Raw genomic sequence first — 20,291 nt, forward strand, 5'->3', positions numbered from 1 at the left:
TACTTTTTATTTTTATGAGAAAAACGATTTATTTAATTTAAACGTATATATTTATTCACGTATTATCTTCCGCTTTGTTATTTTAACATATTGAAATGTATGACATCGTGAAATAAATAAAAAAACGACAAAATGACACGCTCATAAATATTACCACTCGAGTCCTGCATGTTAAGCAGCTCTCATGAATATTAATGAGCAATCCTTCACAATAGTAGCACTTGTAGTTTCGCCGGCGCTCGCAGGTGAGCGAGGAAGTTCCCTTCCCAGCGTCACTTCCAGACTTCTAGCAGGTGCCATGGCCAAAAAGTTAGTCTTATAAATATTAGTTTCGCGTGTAATTATGAGAAAGTGCGTTAAATATGAAATAAATCTGTGTGAAGGGACGCGACTCCTGTTGCCATGGCTTTGTCGGAGTTGTATACAAAGGTATGCTTCACTTTCAGAAGTTTTTAGAAAGTTTTTAAACACGATGTTTTATTCTTGCTTGATTAGCCTACATTTTCGAAGATTATAGTGTTGTCAAGCATTTCTGAACGATATTATTGAGTTTAATTTAGTTGCAGCTGTGACATATGGTGTTGGTGTTGTTATTGTTGACAGCGCAGTGTTAGCACAAAAACAAAATATACACACGTCTTTCAAAGCATAATCTCTTATGAGATCGCGTTTTGTATTGTAGTATAACAGGGTGTGGATCCCTGATGCTGAACATGTCTGGAAATCTGCGGAGATTTTGACAGATTTTAAGCCTGGTGATTCTGAGTTGGAACTACAGCTGGAGGATGGGACGGTAAGACAAAATCATCTTTAAATATTAAAGCTTACTGACGAACTGTGTATAGAGTATTTTCATCAATTAATAATGGTGGATTTACCATACTTATTTTGGTTTTATGCAGCACTGTTGCCTCCAGAAAGCTTTCTTAGGGGTGGCCGAGTGAGGCCACACCAAATCTTGAGGGGGCACACAAAAATAATGAATTGTTTATATATTGTGAATAATGAGTAATGTTATGTTTTTGTTTCTGGTAAAGGAAATAATGAAGTTTTACTTAATTCCATTAATTACTCTTGAAATAGTGTAGTTTATTCCTTAAAATAATTCAGCAAGTACACATGCAAACCAAATAAAAATCAATGTTTAGTTTAAAAACATTTTTCAGGTAAGTTATTTTTCACATACTTTTATTGTACAGAATACAGTATATGCCATGTCTAAAATTAATGAAGGTTAATGAATGAATTAATTAATAAAACAAACAAATGAACAAACTGAACAAAAGATGTTACTTCATATACACACTTACTATAATGGACCCTAATATTATCATTTATCCATGTTCCTTTTTGAGCCACAATATTATTTATACATATTCTTCTATTGATTCAACACAAAATTAGTGAGATTTATGGCCCTTTTAAGTCCACCAGCAAAATAATGGAGTTGCTAAATAAACTAGATTTTAAAAATGCTGATTTCTTTTTGGGGGATTTGGGATTTTTTATCAGATAAAACACACCTTTTTAATTAAAAAAATAATAATTTCTTAATAAAAAGTGTGCAATATCAGTGAATCAGCTACGTCGGTGGCGCTGATCAATCCACAATAATTTAGTGGCTGCATTTTATTTAATAATGAATCAATTTTTTATTGAAACATTGTGAATTTAAGTAAGTACATTTAAATAAATAATATCAACAACAACATTCATATTGGGGTGGCCAGAATTTACACACCCTTGGGGCGTCCCTGCTATGCAGTTGTTTTTTCAAATCATAATAAGTTATTTAAAGGTAAACACTGGTTTGGTAAAATTAGGGAACGGAAGAAATGTAAAGCAAATTCTGTAAAAATAAAAATATAATAAAAGTTTAGCATCTTATTTTTAAAATGTTTATTAACTAATCTACATTCGAAACTGCATTAGAAAACTACATTACCCTTGAAGAACCACAAATTGCATAATTAAAAATTAAATCTAGAAGACATATTTTGATAAAAATCCATATTTTGCATGAAGTTTGAAAAATGTAGCTTTTATAGATACAACAAATAACTTTTATGGTATTGTATTTTTCTGTAGTTTTTAATATGTTATTCGCAGTGCTTCATGGGATTGTAGTTCTTTCCCTCATACATTTCTTAGACTTTTTTTAAATAATTTTGACAAATTTTCATCAATTGTTTGCATTAAAAATCAATGTTTGTAATATTGTGATTCTCCTCCTCGCTAGTAGATTTGATTTATTACTTTTAACTCTTTTTACTATTTTTATCTGTTGAATGCTTGATTCTGATTGGCTGGTAAGCATTCTAAGGCGTGCAGTTGTTTTCAGATAAACACACAGCTAAAGTAGTTCCGGCAGGTTTTGAGTGCATTACAGAAGGCACACACAGAAGCATTTTGAGGGCAAAAATATGAAAATGTCTGAAATATAACATCTGAACAGTAGCTTTTGGTGTGGGAACTGTAGAATAAGCTGAATTAACCACTACAGTCTTTTAAATTATTAGAAAACAATGCACACCTGAGTTGGTTATTCATCTAATAAACAGTCCAATTACTCCTTACTTAACAAAGACTTTTTTAAAAAGTTCTCTGTGGCCTGGACTAAGGCACTCTACAAAAAGTGGGCGGGACTAAGACAATATATACAAAATTGGGCGTAACTAATGTGCTCTATACACAAAGTGGGCGGGACTAATACACTACAAAATGGGAGGGCCTAATGCTCTTTATGCAAACAGTAAGTGGAACTAAATGCACTGTATACAAAAAGTCGGCGGACTAATGAGCTGTATACAAAAATTGGGAGGGACTAATGCACTTTATACATAAAGTGGGCGGGACTAATTCACTCTACAAAAAGTGGGCGCAATTCATGCACTCTATACAATAAAGTGAGTGGAATTAATGCACTCTACAAAAAGTGGGTGGGACTAAGGCACTACAAAAAGTGGGCGGGACTAATGCACTTAATACAAAAAGTGGGCGAGATTAATGCACTCTACAATAAAGTGAGTGGAACTAATGCACTCTACAAAAAGTGGGCGGGACTAAGGGACATTACAAACAGTGGGCAGTACTAATACACTTGATACATAAAGTGGGTGGGACTAATAGACTTTATACAAAAAGTGAGTGGGACTAATGCACTTTATACAAAAAAGTAGGTGGGACTAAAGCACCCTATACAAAAAATGGGCTGGACTAATGCACTCTATACAATAAAGTGAGTGGAATTAATGCACTCTACAAAAAGTGGGTGGGACTAAGGCACAACAAAAGTGGGTGGGACTAATGCGCTTAATACAAAAAGTGGGAGGGACTAATGCACTTAATACAAAAAGTGGGCGAGATTAATGCACTCTACAATAAAGTGAGTGGAACTAATGCACTCTACAAAAAGTGGGCGGGACTAAGGGACTCTACAAACAGTGGGCGGTACTAATACACTTGATACATAAAGTGGGCGGGACTAATGCACTTTATACAAAAAAGTGAGTGGGACTAATGCACTTTATACAAAAAGTGGGTGGGACTAAAGCACTCTATAAAAAAATGGTCTGGACTAATGCACTCTATACAATAAAGTGGGTGGCACTAATGCACTCTACAAAAAAGTGGACTGAGTCTATGCACTCTATACAATCTAATCTAACTTGTGAATCTTTCTTGGAGGAGTTGCATTATCCTCTGGAAGGGGGTGAAAAGTTGCCACCCCTCCGAAACCCCGATATCCTGGTGGGTGAAAACGACCTGACGGCTCTCAGTTACCTTCACGAGCCGGCCGTGCTGCATAACCTCAAAGTCCGATTTGTTGAGTCCAAAATCATCTACACGTATTGCGGTAGGTTGGATATTGAGTGGGTTTTTGGTCATGAACATGTTTTTTTTTTTACTACATCAAGCTTATATTTATTAATTTATTATTTGTAGGAATAATTTTGGTGGCTGTCAATCCATATAAGCAGCTTCCCATCTATGGAGATGCAGTCATCCATGCATACTCCGGGCAAAACATGGGCGATCTGGACCCTCATATATTCGCTGTGGCTGAAGAAGCCTACAAACAAATGGCCAGGTGATGCAAATTTTATAAATGCTGTTTTGACTTTAAATTAATTTAATAGGAAAAATTATTGTGAGAATGCAAATTCAAAAGTGCTTATGGGAGTTAAAAGTATATAAAAAAAAAATTGGATAATGTTTTGCTAACATTCATACTTGTTTGGGGGGGGGGGGGTGTTAAAATTCATTAGACTATTAGAGGAACTCCATTTTAAGTCTATCATACTCTCTTTGATTTTAAAAAAAAATTCATTTTAAGAGGATTTCTATTGGTTATATTATTTTATTTATGTATGTTATGGAGTATTTCATTTTATTTATATATACTCTATTTGAAACTATTATTTATGAATGTTTTTTTTTCCACTTTTCAAATGTAATTTGTTTACATGTACTAAGATCTTATATATATGAAAAAGTTCCATAAATATTTATTTTAAGAGTCTTCTATTCTAATATTTACATAAATGTTAAAAAAAAGGTTATAGAATGTTAGAGAACAGTCCCTTTTGGGTTACTTTTTTTTATTTATAGTGCGAATCCGAGTATATTGACTACTGCAAACTTAGTAAATCACAACGAATAACTCATTGCAACAAGAAATTACAAATTCTGTCCTTCCATAATTTTTGTATCTGAAAAGAAAACTCGAATGAATGTATGTGCAATAAGGTCAGCTGCAAAAATAACAGTGTTAATGCCGTTTAATCATAGTTTTATTTTTGGATAAATACAAACATTGCAAAAAATGCTTACTTAGATTTTTTTTGTCTTGTTTCTAGTCCAAATATATAAAAATTATTGAATCAAGAAGCATTTTATAGACAGCCAAAACATACTGTCTTGTTTCAAGAAAAAAATATGTCAAGATTTAATGAGTTTTTCCTTAAAATAATCAAAAAAATTAATCTTATGTTAAAAGGAAAAGCCAAATGACTTTGCTTACCCCGTTGGCAGATTATTTAGCTTGTTTTAAGGTAAATCATGCTTAATTTTGGCATATTATTTCTCAAAACAAGACACTCTTTTTCTTGTCTAGAAAATGCTTCTTGATTTAAGATTCTTTAGATAATTGCACTCGAGACAAGACAAAAAATGTAGATAAAGCATTTTTCGCATTGAAGAAATGCAGAATAACCAACAAACTTTATAGGCTGAGCTCAAAATGAGTGAGCTCATATTTTAGTGAAGCATCTTTTGTTCAACTTTCAGGAATAACAAAAATCAGTCCATCATTGTGAGCGGTGAGTCCGGGGCCGGAAAGACTGTATCTGCTCGCTATGCTATGAGATACTTTGCCATGGTCAGCAAATCCGGCAGCAAAACCCGAGTGGAGGACAAAGTTTTGGCGTCCAATCCGATCACTGAGGTAAAATGTTCGAAATCTAAGATCAGATCTTAGAATCATCATACAATTTCTTTTTTACTGATCTTATTATTATTATTATTAATTGGGATAATCGAATGCGCCTGCAGGCCATTGGAAATGCAAAAACAACCCGAAATGACAACAGCAGTCGATTTGGAAAGTACACTGAGATCAGTTTCGATAAAAGATACCAAATCATTGGTGCCAACATGAGGACGTATCTTCTGGAAAAGTCCAGGGTGGTGTTTCAGGTGAATATCATTCGAGAGACGTGCTGAATAATAAATGTAGATTTCTCATTGTGTCTCGTTTGTTCTCCCTGCAGTCGGAGAACGAGAGAAATTATCACATCTTCTACCAAATGTGTGCTTGTGCAAATCAGCCGGAGTTCAAAGGCTTACGACTGTGTGAGTGTCTCTCTCCTGCACGTGTTACATCAGTCTTTAACGCAGCACAGAAATCAGCGGAGTTAAAAAATGGTTTGAGAGGTGTCGGCACCAGTGGTGTAGTGGTTAGTGCGTCAACACATGCACTCCGGTGCTCAGGGTGACCCGAGTTCAATACCTCCCTCGAAGACCTATGCTCATCCTTCCCCTTTCTCTGCTCCCCATGCTTTCCTGTCAATACTCTACACTGTCCTATCCATTACAGGTGAAAACCCAGAGAAAAAAAAAACTGTTTTGAGAGGATTGTGCACAATCCAGTCATAATTATAAGTGTGCTACTAATACTATTTTTGCATTCTTGAAATGTTCTAGACTTCACAAGTGATTAATAGATTAATGCATATATTGTGTAGGTTTAATGGCATCTTAAATTCTTATGTAAATTTTAGCTTTACATTGTAACTCAATATCTGATACCATAAAAAACATGTATATTTCTAAGATAGATAGATAGATAGATAGATAGATAGATAGATAGATAGATAGATAGATAGATAGATAGATAGATAGATAGAGGGATAGATAGAGGGATAGATAGATAGATAGACAGATAGAGGGATAGATAGACAGATAGATAGATAATTTGATAGATAGACAGACAGACAGACAGACATATAGATAGATAGATAGATAGATAGATAGATAGATAGATAGATAGATAGATAGATAGATAGATAGATAGATAGATAGATAGATAGATAGATAGATAGATAGATAGATAGATAGATAGATAGATAGATAGATAGATAGATAGATAGATAGATAGACAGACAGAAAGGCAGGCAGACAGACAGACAGACAGACAGACAGACAGATAGATAGATAGATAGATAGATAGATAGATAGATAGATAGATAGATAGATAGATAGATAGATAGATAGATAGATAGATAGATAGATAGACAGACAGATAGATAATTTGATAGATAGATTATTTGATAGATAGATAATTTGATAGATAGATAATTTGACAGACAGACAGACAGACAGACAGACAGACAGACAGACAGACAGACAGACAGACAGACAGACAGACAGACAGACAGACAGACAGACAGACAGACAGACAGACAGACAGACAGATAGATAGATAGATAGATAGATAGATAGATAGATAGATAGATAGATAGATAGATAGATAGATAGATAGATAGACAGACAGACAGATAGATAATTTGATAGATAGATTATTTGATAGATAGATAATTTGATAGATAGATAATTTGACAGACAGACAGACAGACAGACAGACAGATAGATAGATAGATAGATAGATAGATAGATAGATAGATAGATAGATAGATAGATAGATAATACAATAAATGTATTGTATACTATGTATTTATATACACATACAGATTTTATTCCTGTCTATAGTGCTCATGTTCTTCATCTGTTGATAGTGGGCGCAGAAAAGTTTAATTACACACGTTTGGGTGGTGAGATCGAGATCGAAGGTGTGGACGACCGTGCTGATATGGCAGAAACACGCAGAACCTTCAATCTACTGGGTAACAGATGTTTACAATAAAAAACATGATTAATAATTACATCGCTGCTGTAAACAAAAATGCATCAATGTTTCTCTTCAGGTCTCAAGGAAAACTTTCAGACTGACGTGTTTAAGGTGCTCGCCGCAATCCTGCATTTAGGAAATGTAATAATCAAGGCAAAGGACCCAGAGAAATCATTCATCGGTGTAAGAAATATTCATCCGTTTACTCGTAGACAGTCAGTGTTGGGAAAGTTACGTTTAAAAGTAATCCATTACAATCCTGCGTTACTTCTTTCTAGCTAAATAAGTTACTTAGTTACTTTTTAACAAAAGTAATGTGCTACATTTGTGTTGCTTTTTTCATCTGTGCTGGACTTTTTTTATAATAACAAAAAACATCTATTATTCTGATAAGTTACTTTTAAAAGTAATCCATTACAATCTTGTGTTACTTCTTTCTAAAAGTAACTAAATTAGTTACTTGGTTACTTTTTAACAGAAGCACTGTGCTACATTTGTGTTGCTTTTTTTCAGGGATGTACTTGCTTGTTTTTTTAATAATATCATAAACAAAACATCTATTTTGCTGATAAGTTACTTTTAAAAGTAACCCTTTACAATCTTGCGTTACTTCTTTCTAATAGTAACTAAATAGGTTACTTAGTTACTTTTTAACAGAAGTACTGTGCTACAATTGTGTTGCTTTTTTCATCTGTTCTGGCCTTGTTTTTTCTTTATGATAACAAAGAACATCTATTATGCTGATAAGTTACTTTTAAAAGTAATCCATTACAATTTTGTGTTACTTCTTTCTAAAAGTAACTAAATTAGTTACTTAGTTACTTTTTAACAGAAGTACTGTGCTACAATTGTGTTGCTTTTTTCATCTGTTCTGGCCTTGTTTTTTCTTTATGATAACAAAGAACATCTATTATGCTGATAAGTTACTTTTAAAAGTAATCCATTACAATTTTGTGTTACTTCTTTCTAAAAGTAACTAAATTAGTTACTTAGTTACTTTTTAACAGAAGTACTGTGCTACAATTGTGTTGCTTTTTTTAACAAGGATGTACTTGCTTGTTTTTTTAAATAATATCATAAACAAAACATCTATTTTGCTGATAGGTTACTTTTAAAAGTAATCCCATACAATCTTGCGTTACTTCTTTCTAACAGTAACTAAATAAGTAGTTACTTTTTAAGAAAAGTAATGTGTTGCGTTTTTCTGCTTTTTTATGTAAAATGGACTTGCTTGTTTGTAATAATAACATAAACACATTTTCTATTTTGCTGATAAGTTACTTTTAAAAGTATTTCTATACAATCTTGCGATACCAATTTCTAAAAGTAACTAAATAAGTAACTTAGTTATTTTTTTAACAAAAGCAGTGTGCTACATTTGTGTTGCTTTTTGTATACAAGATGTACTTTCTTGTTTGTAATATTAACATAAGCCATCTAATATGATGATAATTCATTCATTCATTTTCTTTTTGGCTTAGTCCCTTTATTAATATGGGGTCAACACAGCGGAATGAACCACCAACTTATCCAGCATATTTTTTATGCAGCAGATGCCCTTTTAGCTTCAACCCATACACACCCATTCACACACGTACACTACGGACAATTTAGCTTACCCAGTTCACCTGTAGTGCATGTCTTTGGACTTGAGGGGGAAATCGGAGCACCCGGAGGATACCCACGCCAACTCAGGGGGAACAAGCAAACTCCATACAGAAATGCCGAATGACCCAGCCGAGGCTCGAACCAGCAACCTTCTTACTGTGAGGCGATTGTGCTACCCACTGCGCTACCGTGCTGCCCAGTTATGCTGTTCAGTTACTTTTAAAAGTAATCCATTAAAATCTTGCATTACTTCTTTCTAAAAGTAACTAAATAAGTTACTTAGTTACTTTTTAACGAAAGTAACCTGCTACATTTGTGTTGCTTTTTTCATCTGGGCTGGAGTTGCTTGTTTGTAATAATAACATGAACAAATGATCAATTTTGCTAATAAGTTAGTAAACATGCATTAGTAACATTGCAACATGCAACAGTTTACATTGAACTACCCTTTAGTAAACACTGTTTATGCATCATACACTCTGAAAATTAAAAAGTAATGCATTACTTTACTTAGTTACTTGAAAAAGTAATCGGATTACATAACTCAAGCTACTTGTAATGCATTACTCCTAACACTACAGATAGTATCAGATAGTATCAGAACACTACAGATAGGATCAAAGATTATTTTGTAAATTAGGATAAGATAGTATGTCTCAGGGTTATTTAAGGCCTGGGAAAGTAAATAAAAACAAACACAGGTCCTTGAAAGTGCTTAAATTAAATTGGAATCATAACTTGTGTATGGTGTTGTTTCAACAATTGTGCTGTGCTGCAGTCAAAAACAAAACGAAAAAACTGTGAGAAATTCTTAATTTAAAGATTCATTCATTCATTTTCCTTCGGCTTAGTCCCTTATTTAGCAGGGGTCTCCACTGCGGAATGAACCACCACCTATTCCAGCACACATACAAAAGTGTGTGATTTGAAATCAATGGTGCTTTAAAAACTCCTTATATCTGCTGTTCGTGAAATAGTGGGAACCCTGATGTTTACTCTGCTCCTTCTCCAGTCCAGAGACCCTCACCTGGCCATATTCTGCGACCTCATGGGCGTCAGCACGGAAAACATGAGCCGCTGGTTGTGTCATAGACGGATAGTCCTGTCAACAGAGACCGTAGTCAAACCGCAGCCCCGGGAACGTGCTGTCAATGCACGCGACGCTCTTGCTAAACACATCTACGCCCATCTTTTCAACTGGGTCATTCACAAAATCAACCACGCGCTGATGGTCCCTGGCAAACAGCATTCGTTTATTGGGGTCTTGGATATTTACGGGTACGTCAAATTAAATTCAATTCAATTCAATTTAGCTTTATTTGTATAGCGCTTTTACAATGTATATTGTGTCAAAGCAGCTTCACATAAATGGTCATAGTAACTGGATCAGGGTAGTTCAGTTTTTAGTGTTTAAGTTCAGTTCAGTTTAGCTCAGTTCAGTGTGGTTTTAAGTCATTACTGAGAGTCCAAGCACTGAAGAGCAAATCCATCGATGTGTAGCTCTACAGATCCTGAACCATGGCGAAAGCGGAGAGGGAAAAAAACTTCACCAATAGGAGAGTGAAGAAAAAAAACCTTGAGAGAAACCACACTCAGTTCGGCAAGACCATTTTAAATTAAAAGAAATTTAATTTTTAAATTAAAGAAATCAGAATTTACTATGTTTACTTTAGCTAGTGAATTGAATTAATAAAAAAAAAAAAGTTTGCTTTTGGTAATCTTCAATCTGCTTCTGTGTTTTGATTGGCTGCTTCTCTGATGATGTTCAGCCACAGTATTCTTAGCCACGCCCATCTTACCGTTAGTTTGCTATGAGGGAATGATTCATGAAAAGAAAGCTCCGTTTCCCTACTTACGATTCCATTTTAGTCGGAAATTTATCAATGTAAAATAAAAATAAAGACTTTAAAATGATATATGTGAGAATTTTCATATATTTATGTTGTTTTTGATTTGATTTGATTTGATTTCATCATACATAAAATATCATTAACAAAAAATACATTTAAACATGGTCGAAAATAGAGCGGGACGAAGCATAAGCTTATTATTCTCCCACCCCATTACCACATACATCATTCGTTTATTACTTAAACTTATTTATTCTTTTACTTATCTTTTATTTTTACATGCAACATATTTGATCCTTTTGGCATCTTTGACAAATAATATGTTTGATTCTTTTTGTACCTTTTCAATTTGTAATGTAGCCCCAAAGAAGAAGAAAAAAATATATATAGTACTGCAAATTGATAAAAGAAAACAACAACAACAACATAGTACTGCAAATAGCCATTAATGAAAATTTCATCATACCTTTCTCTTTTATCCTTTTTCAATCACCTTCCTCATTATATTCCTTTATCATTATATTTCTACAGTTTTTTTTTAAAATTGATTAATATCCTGATGTTGTTTTAGAGTCTGATCTAGACTGTTCCATAGTTTTACACCACAGACAAACATACACAAACTTTTTAAAGTTGTTCTTGTTTTCAACCTCCTAAAATGTAGTTCTCTCAGATTATACCCCCCTTGTCGTTTTTTAAAAAACCCTTTGTATACATTTCGGAAGTTTTTTTTCCTAAACATGAATTGTGCTGTTTTAAATTTCCTGTTTTTATTGCCAGTGTATGAACAGCTTTTAATATAAGTCTCAAAATAAGATCTTCGTGACCTACCAGGTTGTCTGAAAGCCTGTAATGTGATTTTTAAGTTAAAGGATGATTTTGCTTGAACAATTGAATGGATGTAACATTTATGAGCTCCTTTCTGTCTTTCTATGGCACACTTCATTCTTATAATGTTCAAAATAATGCAGAAAGACACATTCTATACTGCAAACATTGTAATTTGTAGTATATAGTTTCAAATATACTTTTTAAAATCATATCTATCCTAACACTTTGTATCAGAATACATTTTTTGGTCCAAGGTTATATTAATTGGCCTTAACTAATATGTACTTAGACTGAATGAATAAACTGTTACAGTGTACTTACTTTGTAAATACAGTGTACTTATGCTTAATTAAATAGCTGTGCATAATTGCATCAGTTATTCATTTTTGTTTAATAGTTACAGTACACTGTTGACCATCCCTTACACTTTAACTCGCTCTTAAACTTAAGTATACAACCAAATATGTCCCGAACCCCACCTCAAAAGCACCAGAAGTGTTGAGCAATACCTTATGAACACATTTAACACATAATATTTATTATATATTAAAGTTAGTATATAGCAGTTAAGGCCACTTAATATAAAGTGGGACCCATTTTTCTAATGTTGTTCTGTCTTTCTCTAGATTTGAGACCTTCGAAATTAACAGTTTCGAGCAGTTCTGCATCAACTACGCCAATGAGAAGCTGCAGCAGCAGTTCAACCTGGTTAGTCCATCTTTGCTGTATTTTAAAGCATTTTATTAATATAATTATTTCTGTATACAGCTATTCAGATCATCCAGTGAACATGTTTTTTCATTTTCTTTATGTTTGCAGTATATAATCGCAGAAAAAGAGTATCAGACATTCAATCGACGCATTCAAATATAGTTTTTTATCTCTTTATTTTTGACATTTTTGAAGTAAAAGTCTAAAAGTGTCAGATTTGTTTACAAATGAATGCTGCGTCCTATTTTACTTTCTAATACTCATCAAGTTGAGTGCCCACTAGACACACTAGAAAGCACTGTACAGATCACATCTACCACCGAACTAAATATCCCATCATGTCTTGCAGTCACACACCTGTCACCTCTTGATTACACACACACACACACACACAGCTGAAGCTCGTCATGAATGATTAATTGGACTATATATTCATCACACACACACATTCGGGGCTGAGTCTTGTTATCCGTAATGATACGTGTTTTTGACCCCTTGTTTATTTATTGTTTAGGTTGTTTTGCCCCTTGCCGCGACCTCTTTGCCTGTAACTACGACTACCCTCATGCTACCATTTGCTCCTGTATTAAACTCGCCAGCCCGACCACTCTTGAATAAATCTGCATTTGGATCCTCACCTCTGTTGCCACCCCAATCATTACACATACTAAGCCCTAAACTATACTTTATTAAGAGTAACAGTAAGAGTGTGCAATTGTCATGTCTGTTGTGAGAAATAAATTGATTTGAAGTGTAATTTATAAAAAAAAAACGTGTCACTGATTATCATCCCATCAGCACGTGTTTAAACTGGAGCAGGAGGAGTACATGAAGGAGGACATTCCCTGGACGCTGATCGATTTCTACGACAATCAGCCCGTTATTGATCTCATCGAGGCTAAGATGGGCATTCTGGACCTTCTAGATGAGGAGTGTCTGGTGAGAAGAAGAATAATGTGGAGAAAATATTCAGTCCTAACTAAAATGAAGAAAGGGATGGTTTATATTTAATTGCATAGCCCCGCCCACACTGTAATCTCATTGGTTTAAAACATATAAATCAAAACCTGAATATTAAGCAGCTGTGTTTTGATTGGCGGTTTTAAAAGATACAACTTCTAAATATATCACAGAAAAAATGTATCAAACATTTAAAATGTCTGTCGGTAAAATATTCTGTCTTAACTGTGATAAAAGAATGTGAAGAAGAGCTGGTTTATATTGTGTTGAGTAGCCCCACCCACATCAAATCATTGGTTCAAAACACCTCCCTGCTGAATATTAAGTAGCTATGTTCCGATTGGCTGTTTTAGAAGATACACATTCTGAAATGCATATAAATTAGATTTTAATAAACAGAATATGATTGATTTGTGTGTATTGTGTTAGTTTGTTTACTAACAAAGTCTTTTTTGATATCTCGCAGTTCCCGCAAGGCACTGATAAAAACTGGCTGCAAAAACTGTACAATTTTCTAGGCTCAAAGCCGCTGTTTGAGAAGCCTCGTTTGTCTAATGACTCTTTCATGATTCAGCATTTTGCTGATAAGGTGAGAAACTATTCATTTATTTGTTTGTTTGTTTATTTATTAAAAAAAATTAATTGCCATTTGATTGGCAACTCTAAAAATGCATTAAAAATAGTTTGGCAAAACTTTTAAAATTCCAAACCTATTATTTGAAAATTACAAACTTGTTCTGAAACATTGAAACATCAGGGGCTCTATTTTGACGGTCCATGCGCAGAGCGCAAAACGCAGGGCACAAACGCTTTCAGGGCGTGTCAGGACTTTTTTTAAGGACAATTTAAGGACGGGAAATCTGCCTTGCGCTTCAGTGCATGATCTAAAAGGGTTGAGTTTATTTTCTTAATGAGTTATAGGTGTGTTTTGAGAATAAACCAATTAGAGTCTCATCTCCCATTCCCTTTAAGAGTCAGCTGCGTCGCGTCAAGAGCGCATTCGCTATTTACAGAACACAAAGTAAGTCTAAGTGGAAAAACTGAGCATTTCACTAGCAAACAGTTAACAGTTAACAGCTTTTTAACAGAAAACTGTTAAACAGAGCATCTACTGCGTGAGAATGAGAGATAATGGATCACTTTCACTTTCGCTCTTGGATATGGAAACCTTTACGCACAGACATCAATTAGTCTATAAATAATTGATTTCGTTTGTTAGGCGCAAATATTCGTTTTAAAACTATTTCTAAATTCAGTTCTAATTTCCAGCAAACGAATAAATTAATAATAATAACCAAATGTGGTCAAAAATCTGAGTTATATCCTAAAACACATGCTGTGCCCCATATGGTCTAAAACCTGACAGGTGGGCAAATCTAAGCTTGTTTTTAATTAAAGAAATATAAATATGGATATAATAAATAATACTGCTAATAATAATAACATTATACAAAAGCAAATTGTTATGAATGAACTGAAAAAGCCTCCCGAGATGAAGAAGACATAAAAGCAGTGATTTTTCATATTTATGTAGGCTAGAAAATAATATGTTTTGTAATATTTTAATCCTTTATATTTATATTCTATATCTAGTCTTATTATATCCTATATATATCCTTAATATTTACATTTTTTCATATGTAAAGATATTTGCCTATTGCTCTCTTGTGTGTATTAAGCAGTGCGCAAGCGAGGCGCAACTTTGCGCCGGAGTTTAGACCTTGTTAGTTTTGGTCTAATGAAAAATCTAATATAGTTTCTCAAAATAGCAACGTGCCAGCGGTCCGCCTCAGAACGCCTCCCTTTTTAGACCAGAACGCCTATGGGCGCACAAACGAGCGCTAATGCATTTGCTATTTAAACAGCGTAGCGCAACGCCTCAAAACGACTCTTGCGCCAAGCTGAAACTACCAGAAGGTTATTGCGCCGCGCCTTGCGCCACACTGCGCTGGGTGTATGATAGGACCCCAGGAATCAAATAAAAAATTATTATTAACATAATAATAATAATAAATCAATAAATAAAGACATACAATTCAATACACATTTTTTGTACATTGCATTTCACAGCTTTCCAATATGTTTTTTTTTTTAGTTTGTTAATTGTTCTGCTGGAATACAACACGTCTGAACATTAATTAACTAATAATTGACTCTACTGTCTTATTAATGCTAATTAAAGTGCTGAAAGTGTTTTCTTTAGGTAGAATATCAGTGTAAAGGTTTTTTGGAGAAGAACAGAGACACGCTTTATGAAGAGCTGGTGGATATCATGCGTGCTAGTCAGGTATCAGCCTTTATTTCAAATGATTTCTGAAGTTTCATGTCACTGTTGTGGGTTTAATATCTGGGTGGTTAGTTTGCTCTCTTGGCAGGATTTTTTAAAGAGGAGGAAGCAGATTCTGGCCATAAAATCATCAAAGTGACTCCGGCACAACCTAGAGTCAAAGCGTCAAACAAGCAGCTCAGAAGCACTGTAGGAGACAAGGTACAAAAAACACCATTAAAAAATTCAATTAAAAAAGCAATTACTAATTGAACCATCAGAATGTGTAGCTCAGACTTTTTTTCTAGATTTTAGAATTAAAAAAATTCTAGCAGTTCTTATTATTGATGTTGCAGTCTTGGCATTTTCTCCTAATTCCTTGTTTGAATCTCAGAATTCCAATTTTCATTCATTCATTCATTTTCCTTTGACTTAGTCCCTTTATTCATCAGGGGTCGCCACGGCGGAATGAACCACAACACATTCATTCATTCCTTTACTTTTCGGCTTAGTCCCTTTATTGATCTGGTGTCGCCACAGTGGAATGAACCACCAACTTATCCAGCATATGTTTTACGCAGCGGATGCCCTTCCAGCTGCAACCCAGCACTGAGAAACACCCATACACTCTTGCATTCACACCCACGCATACACTACGGCCAATTTAGCTTATTCAATTCACCTATAGCTTATGTGTTTGGACTGTTGGGGAAACCAGAGCACCCGGAGGGTGCCCTGGAAGAACATGCAAACTCCACACAGAAATGGCAACTGGCCCAGCCGGGATTTGAACCAGCGACCTTCTTGTTGTGAGGCGACAGTGTTAACCACTGAGCCACTGTGTCACCCCTAAAATTCCAATTTCATATCCCGAAACTTCATTTTTCTCCTCATAATTCAAATGTCAAATCTTACATAAATTTTTTTTTGACAGTTTCAAATTGTTACAATTAATAATTCTATATTTTACATATATATATATATATATATATATATATATATATATATATATATATATATATATATATATATATATATATCTGGCAGCTCTATAGTATATCTTATAAATGTGTATATATCTATATATATTATATAAATATATTTTAAATAAATTTTTTTCTTTGTATTACGTAAAAAATGATTCGCTCTCCTGTGATTTTTTTTTTCTTTTTTAATTATTTCCCAAATGATGTTTAACAGAGCAAGAAATTTTTCACAGTATGTCTGAAAATATTTTTATTTTCTTATTTTTTTTTTATTTTGGTTTGAATAAAGTTTAAAATTTTTTAAAAACCATTTTAAGGTCAATATTATTACCCCCCTTAAGCAATATTTGTTTTTAAATTGTCTATAATACAAACAACCGTTATAAAATGACTTGCCGAATTACCCTAACATTTTTCTATTTTCCACACTATCATAGTTTCGAAGCTCCTTGTACCTGTTGATGGAGACGCTGAACGCCACGACACCTCATTATGTGCGCTGCATTAAACCCAATGAGGAAAAACTGCCATTCGAGTAGGTAACAATACTGAACTATTGAGTCTGTTTGCTTGTATATAGTATATTTATCTCTCTATCTCTCTCTCTCTCTCTCTCTCTCTCTCTCTCTCTCTTTCTGTGTGTGTGTGTGTGTGCGTGTAGGTATGACTCCAGGCGTGTGGTTCAGCAGCTGAGGGCCTGCGGTGTGTTGGAAACCATCCGTATCAGCGCTCAAAGTTACCCATCCAGGTAAACACAGGCTTTTCTTCATGTTTATATTAGTTGCAGACATTACAGTTAAAGTCAGAATTATAAGCCCTCCTGTCTATTTTTTTTTCTCCAATTTCTCTTTAACGGAGAGCAGATTTTTTCAACAGATTTCTAAACATAATAGTTTTAATAACTCCTCTCTAATAACTGATTTATTTTATCTTTGCCATGATGACAGCACATAATATTTGACTAGATATTTTTCAGGACACTTCTATACAGCTTAAAGTGACATTTAAAGGCTCCATCTATCCTTACAGGTGGACGTACGTTGAGTTTTACAGCCGTTACAGTATCCTGATGAGCCAGTCGGAGCTGAAGCTGGGAGAGAAGAAGCAGACGTGCAGGACGGTTCTTCAGAGACTCATTCCTGTAAGAAAAGCAGACTCTTGTAGATCTAAAAGTTTAATCGCGTAATCACAACAGAGACATATCGCATGCGCATGACAAAGACATGCATGTTGTGTGCGCACAACATAGACATATACATATCGCGTGCGCATGACATATGTAATGCATATAAAGACATAGACATACATATTATGAGCACACAACATAGACATACATATCGTGTGCACAAGACGTGTGTGTTACATTCCGGTTCACTACTGGTGTGTGGTACATTCTACGTCACTTCCGGGGTGTGGTACATTCCCTTTCCGCAGGGAATCTGTAATTGTAAATTTGTTTCGGGATTTGTAAAAGTGTTTTGCGTCTTGTTAATTTGTTTCGGGATTTGTAAAAGTGTTTTGCGTCTTGTTAATTTGTTTTCTAATATGTAAATTTGTTTCGTCCTTTGTAAAATTGTTTTTCCTATGTAATTGTGTCTGATGATAAGTAAAAATGTTTTTCAAAATATAAATTTGCCTCGAGCTTTCAAACTTTGTAATGTTGTTTTGCACTTCCCGGCCACCGTAGTATTGCGTGCACACGACCTACGCATGGCGTGCGCATGAAATACAAATAGCGTAAACAACTTAGACATACATATCGTGTGCGCACAACATACATGCACGCAAAAAAAAAAGTTCTGAAAAAAAATATATATTTTTTTCGATTTCTAGTGACGAGAATTATGTTTTAGTTTATTGTTTTTTTTTTTTTTTTGGATTTTCGTTAACATAAACGTTCATTGACCAATATTCGTAGTTTTTGTTTAAATTTTTGCTTACTAAAATAACCTTGCAGGCGACGCAGTGGCGCAGTAGGTAGTGCTGACACCTCACAGCATGAAGGTCGCTGGTTCGAGCCTCGGCTCAGTTGGCGTTTCTGTGTGGAGTTTGCATGTTCTCCCTGCGTTCGCGTGGGTTTCCTCCGGGTGCTCCGGTTTCCCCCACAAGTCCAAACACATGCGCTAGAGGTGAATTGGGTAGGCTAAATTGTCCGTAGTGTATGAGTGTGTGTGTGGATGTTTTACAGAGATGGGTTGCGGCTGGAAGGGCATCCGCTGCGTAAAAACGTGCTGGATTAGTTGGCGGTTCATTCCGCTGTGGTGACCCCGGATTAATAAAGGGACTCAGCCAACAAGAAAATGAATGAATAAAAATAACGTTGCTTTGAACAAAATCTCTTCTGCTCCATTTCAGGACTCCAATCAGTACAAGTTTGGTCGGACCAAGATCTTCTTCCGGGCCGGGCAGGTGGCGTATCTGGAGAAGCTGCGTTTAGATCATCTGCGAGCGGCTTGTGTGACCATCCAGAAGCACGTGAGGGGCTGGAGACAAAGACGCAGCTTTCTGAACATCAGACAGGCGGCTCTCATCATACAGCTGTACGTGCGCGGGAAGAAGCAGATCAGGTGACAGTTAAAACTTTCTCTTTTTTCAATTTAATTAAATTTATTTAGCTTTTTTGGGGTATTTAGTATTGACGTACGGATGTAATTCCTGCAATAATTCAATCCTGGCATTGCCATGCAGAAAACAAATAAACCTTACACCTTAGATGCACAGTGACAGCTCAGGCGTTGAAGCAGGGCTGGGCTGCAATAGTGATCCAAAGACACTGCCGCGGTTTTCTGGTACGGAGGATTTACCAGCTCGTCCTGAGAGCTGCGGTCACCATACAGGCCTTCACCAGAGGATGGATGGCTCGCAAACGCTACAAAAAGGTAAAATGACTTCTTATTCTTTGTTTAATACCTTATTATTTGATATTGCTCTGTAATGATTATGTGTCTTTTTTGCGTCGTTGTAGATGGTGGCAGAACATAAGGCTCTGGTTCTGCAGAAATATGCTCGAGCGTGGCTGGTGCGCCGGCGGTTTCAAACCATGCGGCGGCTGGTCATTAATGTTCAGCTATCATACAGAGTCCAGCAGCTGCGTAAGAAAGTAGAGGAGCAGGTACAGTCATTCAAAAACACAGAGGAAAATGCGTATGTCAGTATGTCATTTTGACCACTAGAGGGCGGGTATTCACAACAAACAAAGACGTAGTTTGATCACAGCATGACTGGGTTTGGAATCATGGGAGTTGTAGTCTTCATTAAATCCTACAGGAGTACTGTATCTAGCGATCAATGCCATAAACCACTCAAACACCCTAGTAACTAACAATTAATGCCCTTAAACTAAACAAACACCCTAAAAACTTAGGATAAATCCCCTAAAACCACTTAAACACTCTATTAATTAACAATCAATGCCCTAAAATCACTCAAACACCCTAGTAACTAACAAGCAATGCCTTAAAACCACTCAAACACTCTAGTAACTAACAATCAATGCTCTAAAACCACTCAAACACCCTAGTAACTAACACTCAATGCCCAAAAACCACTCAAACACCCAGGTAACTAACAATCAATGCCTTAAAAGCACTCAAATACCCTTAGTAACTAACGATCAATGCCTTAAAACCACTCAAACATCCTAGAAACTAACGATCAATGCCCTAAAACCA

At 35.1% G+C, this 20,291-nt stretch overlaps 1 protein-coding gene across 4 annotated transcripts in view; it reads left to right on the forward strand.

Annotated features, from left to right (window-relative positions):
* Positions 1–213: 213 nt before the first annotated feature.
* myo5c (myosin VC) overlaps positions 214–20,291 on the forward strand; it is a 51,047-nt gene continuing 30,969 nt past the window's right edge. For 3 of the 4 annotated variants that reach the window (XR_012400181.1, XM_073942683.1, XM_686051.8), the window contains exons 1-21: positions 214–429; positions 683–793; positions 3,688–3,856; positions 3,946–4,090; positions 5,290–5,446; positions 5,554–5,697; positions 5,772–5,853; positions 7,296–7,403; positions 7,485–7,591; positions 10,029–10,294; positions 12,324–12,405; positions 13,207–13,347; positions 13,835–13,957; positions 15,572–15,655; positions 15,728–15,856; positions 17,058–17,155; positions 17,282–17,368; positions 17,650–17,761; positions 18,976–19,187; positions 19,334–19,499; positions 19,586–19,732. Coding sequence is in view for 3 of the 4 variants with exons in the window: in XM_073942683.1 (XP_073798784.1) it covers positions 403–429; positions 683–793; positions 3,688–3,856; positions 3,946–4,090; positions 5,290–5,446; positions 5,554–5,697; positions 5,772–5,853; positions 7,296–7,403; positions 7,485–7,591; positions 10,029–10,294; positions 12,324–12,405; positions 13,207–13,347; positions 13,835–13,957; positions 15,572–15,655; positions 15,728–15,856; positions 17,058–17,155; positions 17,282–17,368; positions 17,650–17,761; positions 18,976–19,187; positions 19,334–19,499; positions 19,586–19,732 (2,697 nt within the window). In the remaining variant the exon portion in view is untranslated. The remainder of the gene's footprint in view (positions 430–682; positions 794–3,687; positions 3,857–3,945; positions 4,091–5,289; positions 5,447–5,553; positions 5,698–5,771; positions 5,854–7,295; positions 7,404–7,484; positions 7,592–10,028; positions 10,295–12,323; positions 12,406–13,206; positions 13,348–13,834; positions 13,958–15,571; positions 15,656–15,727; positions 15,857–17,057; positions 17,156–17,281; positions 17,369–17,649; positions 17,762–18,975; positions 19,188–19,333; positions 19,500–19,585; positions 19,733–20,291) is intronic. The other variant, XM_073942684.1, reaches the window with a different exon arrangement.

Source organism: Danio rerio, chromosome 25, assembly GCF_049306965.1.
Source record: "Danio rerio strain Tuebingen ecotype United States chromosome 25, GRCz12tu, whole genome shotgun sequence".
NCBI classification, from domain to species: domain Eukaryota; kingdom Metazoa; phylum Chordata; class Actinopteri; order Cypriniformes; family Danionidae; genus Danio; species Danio rerio.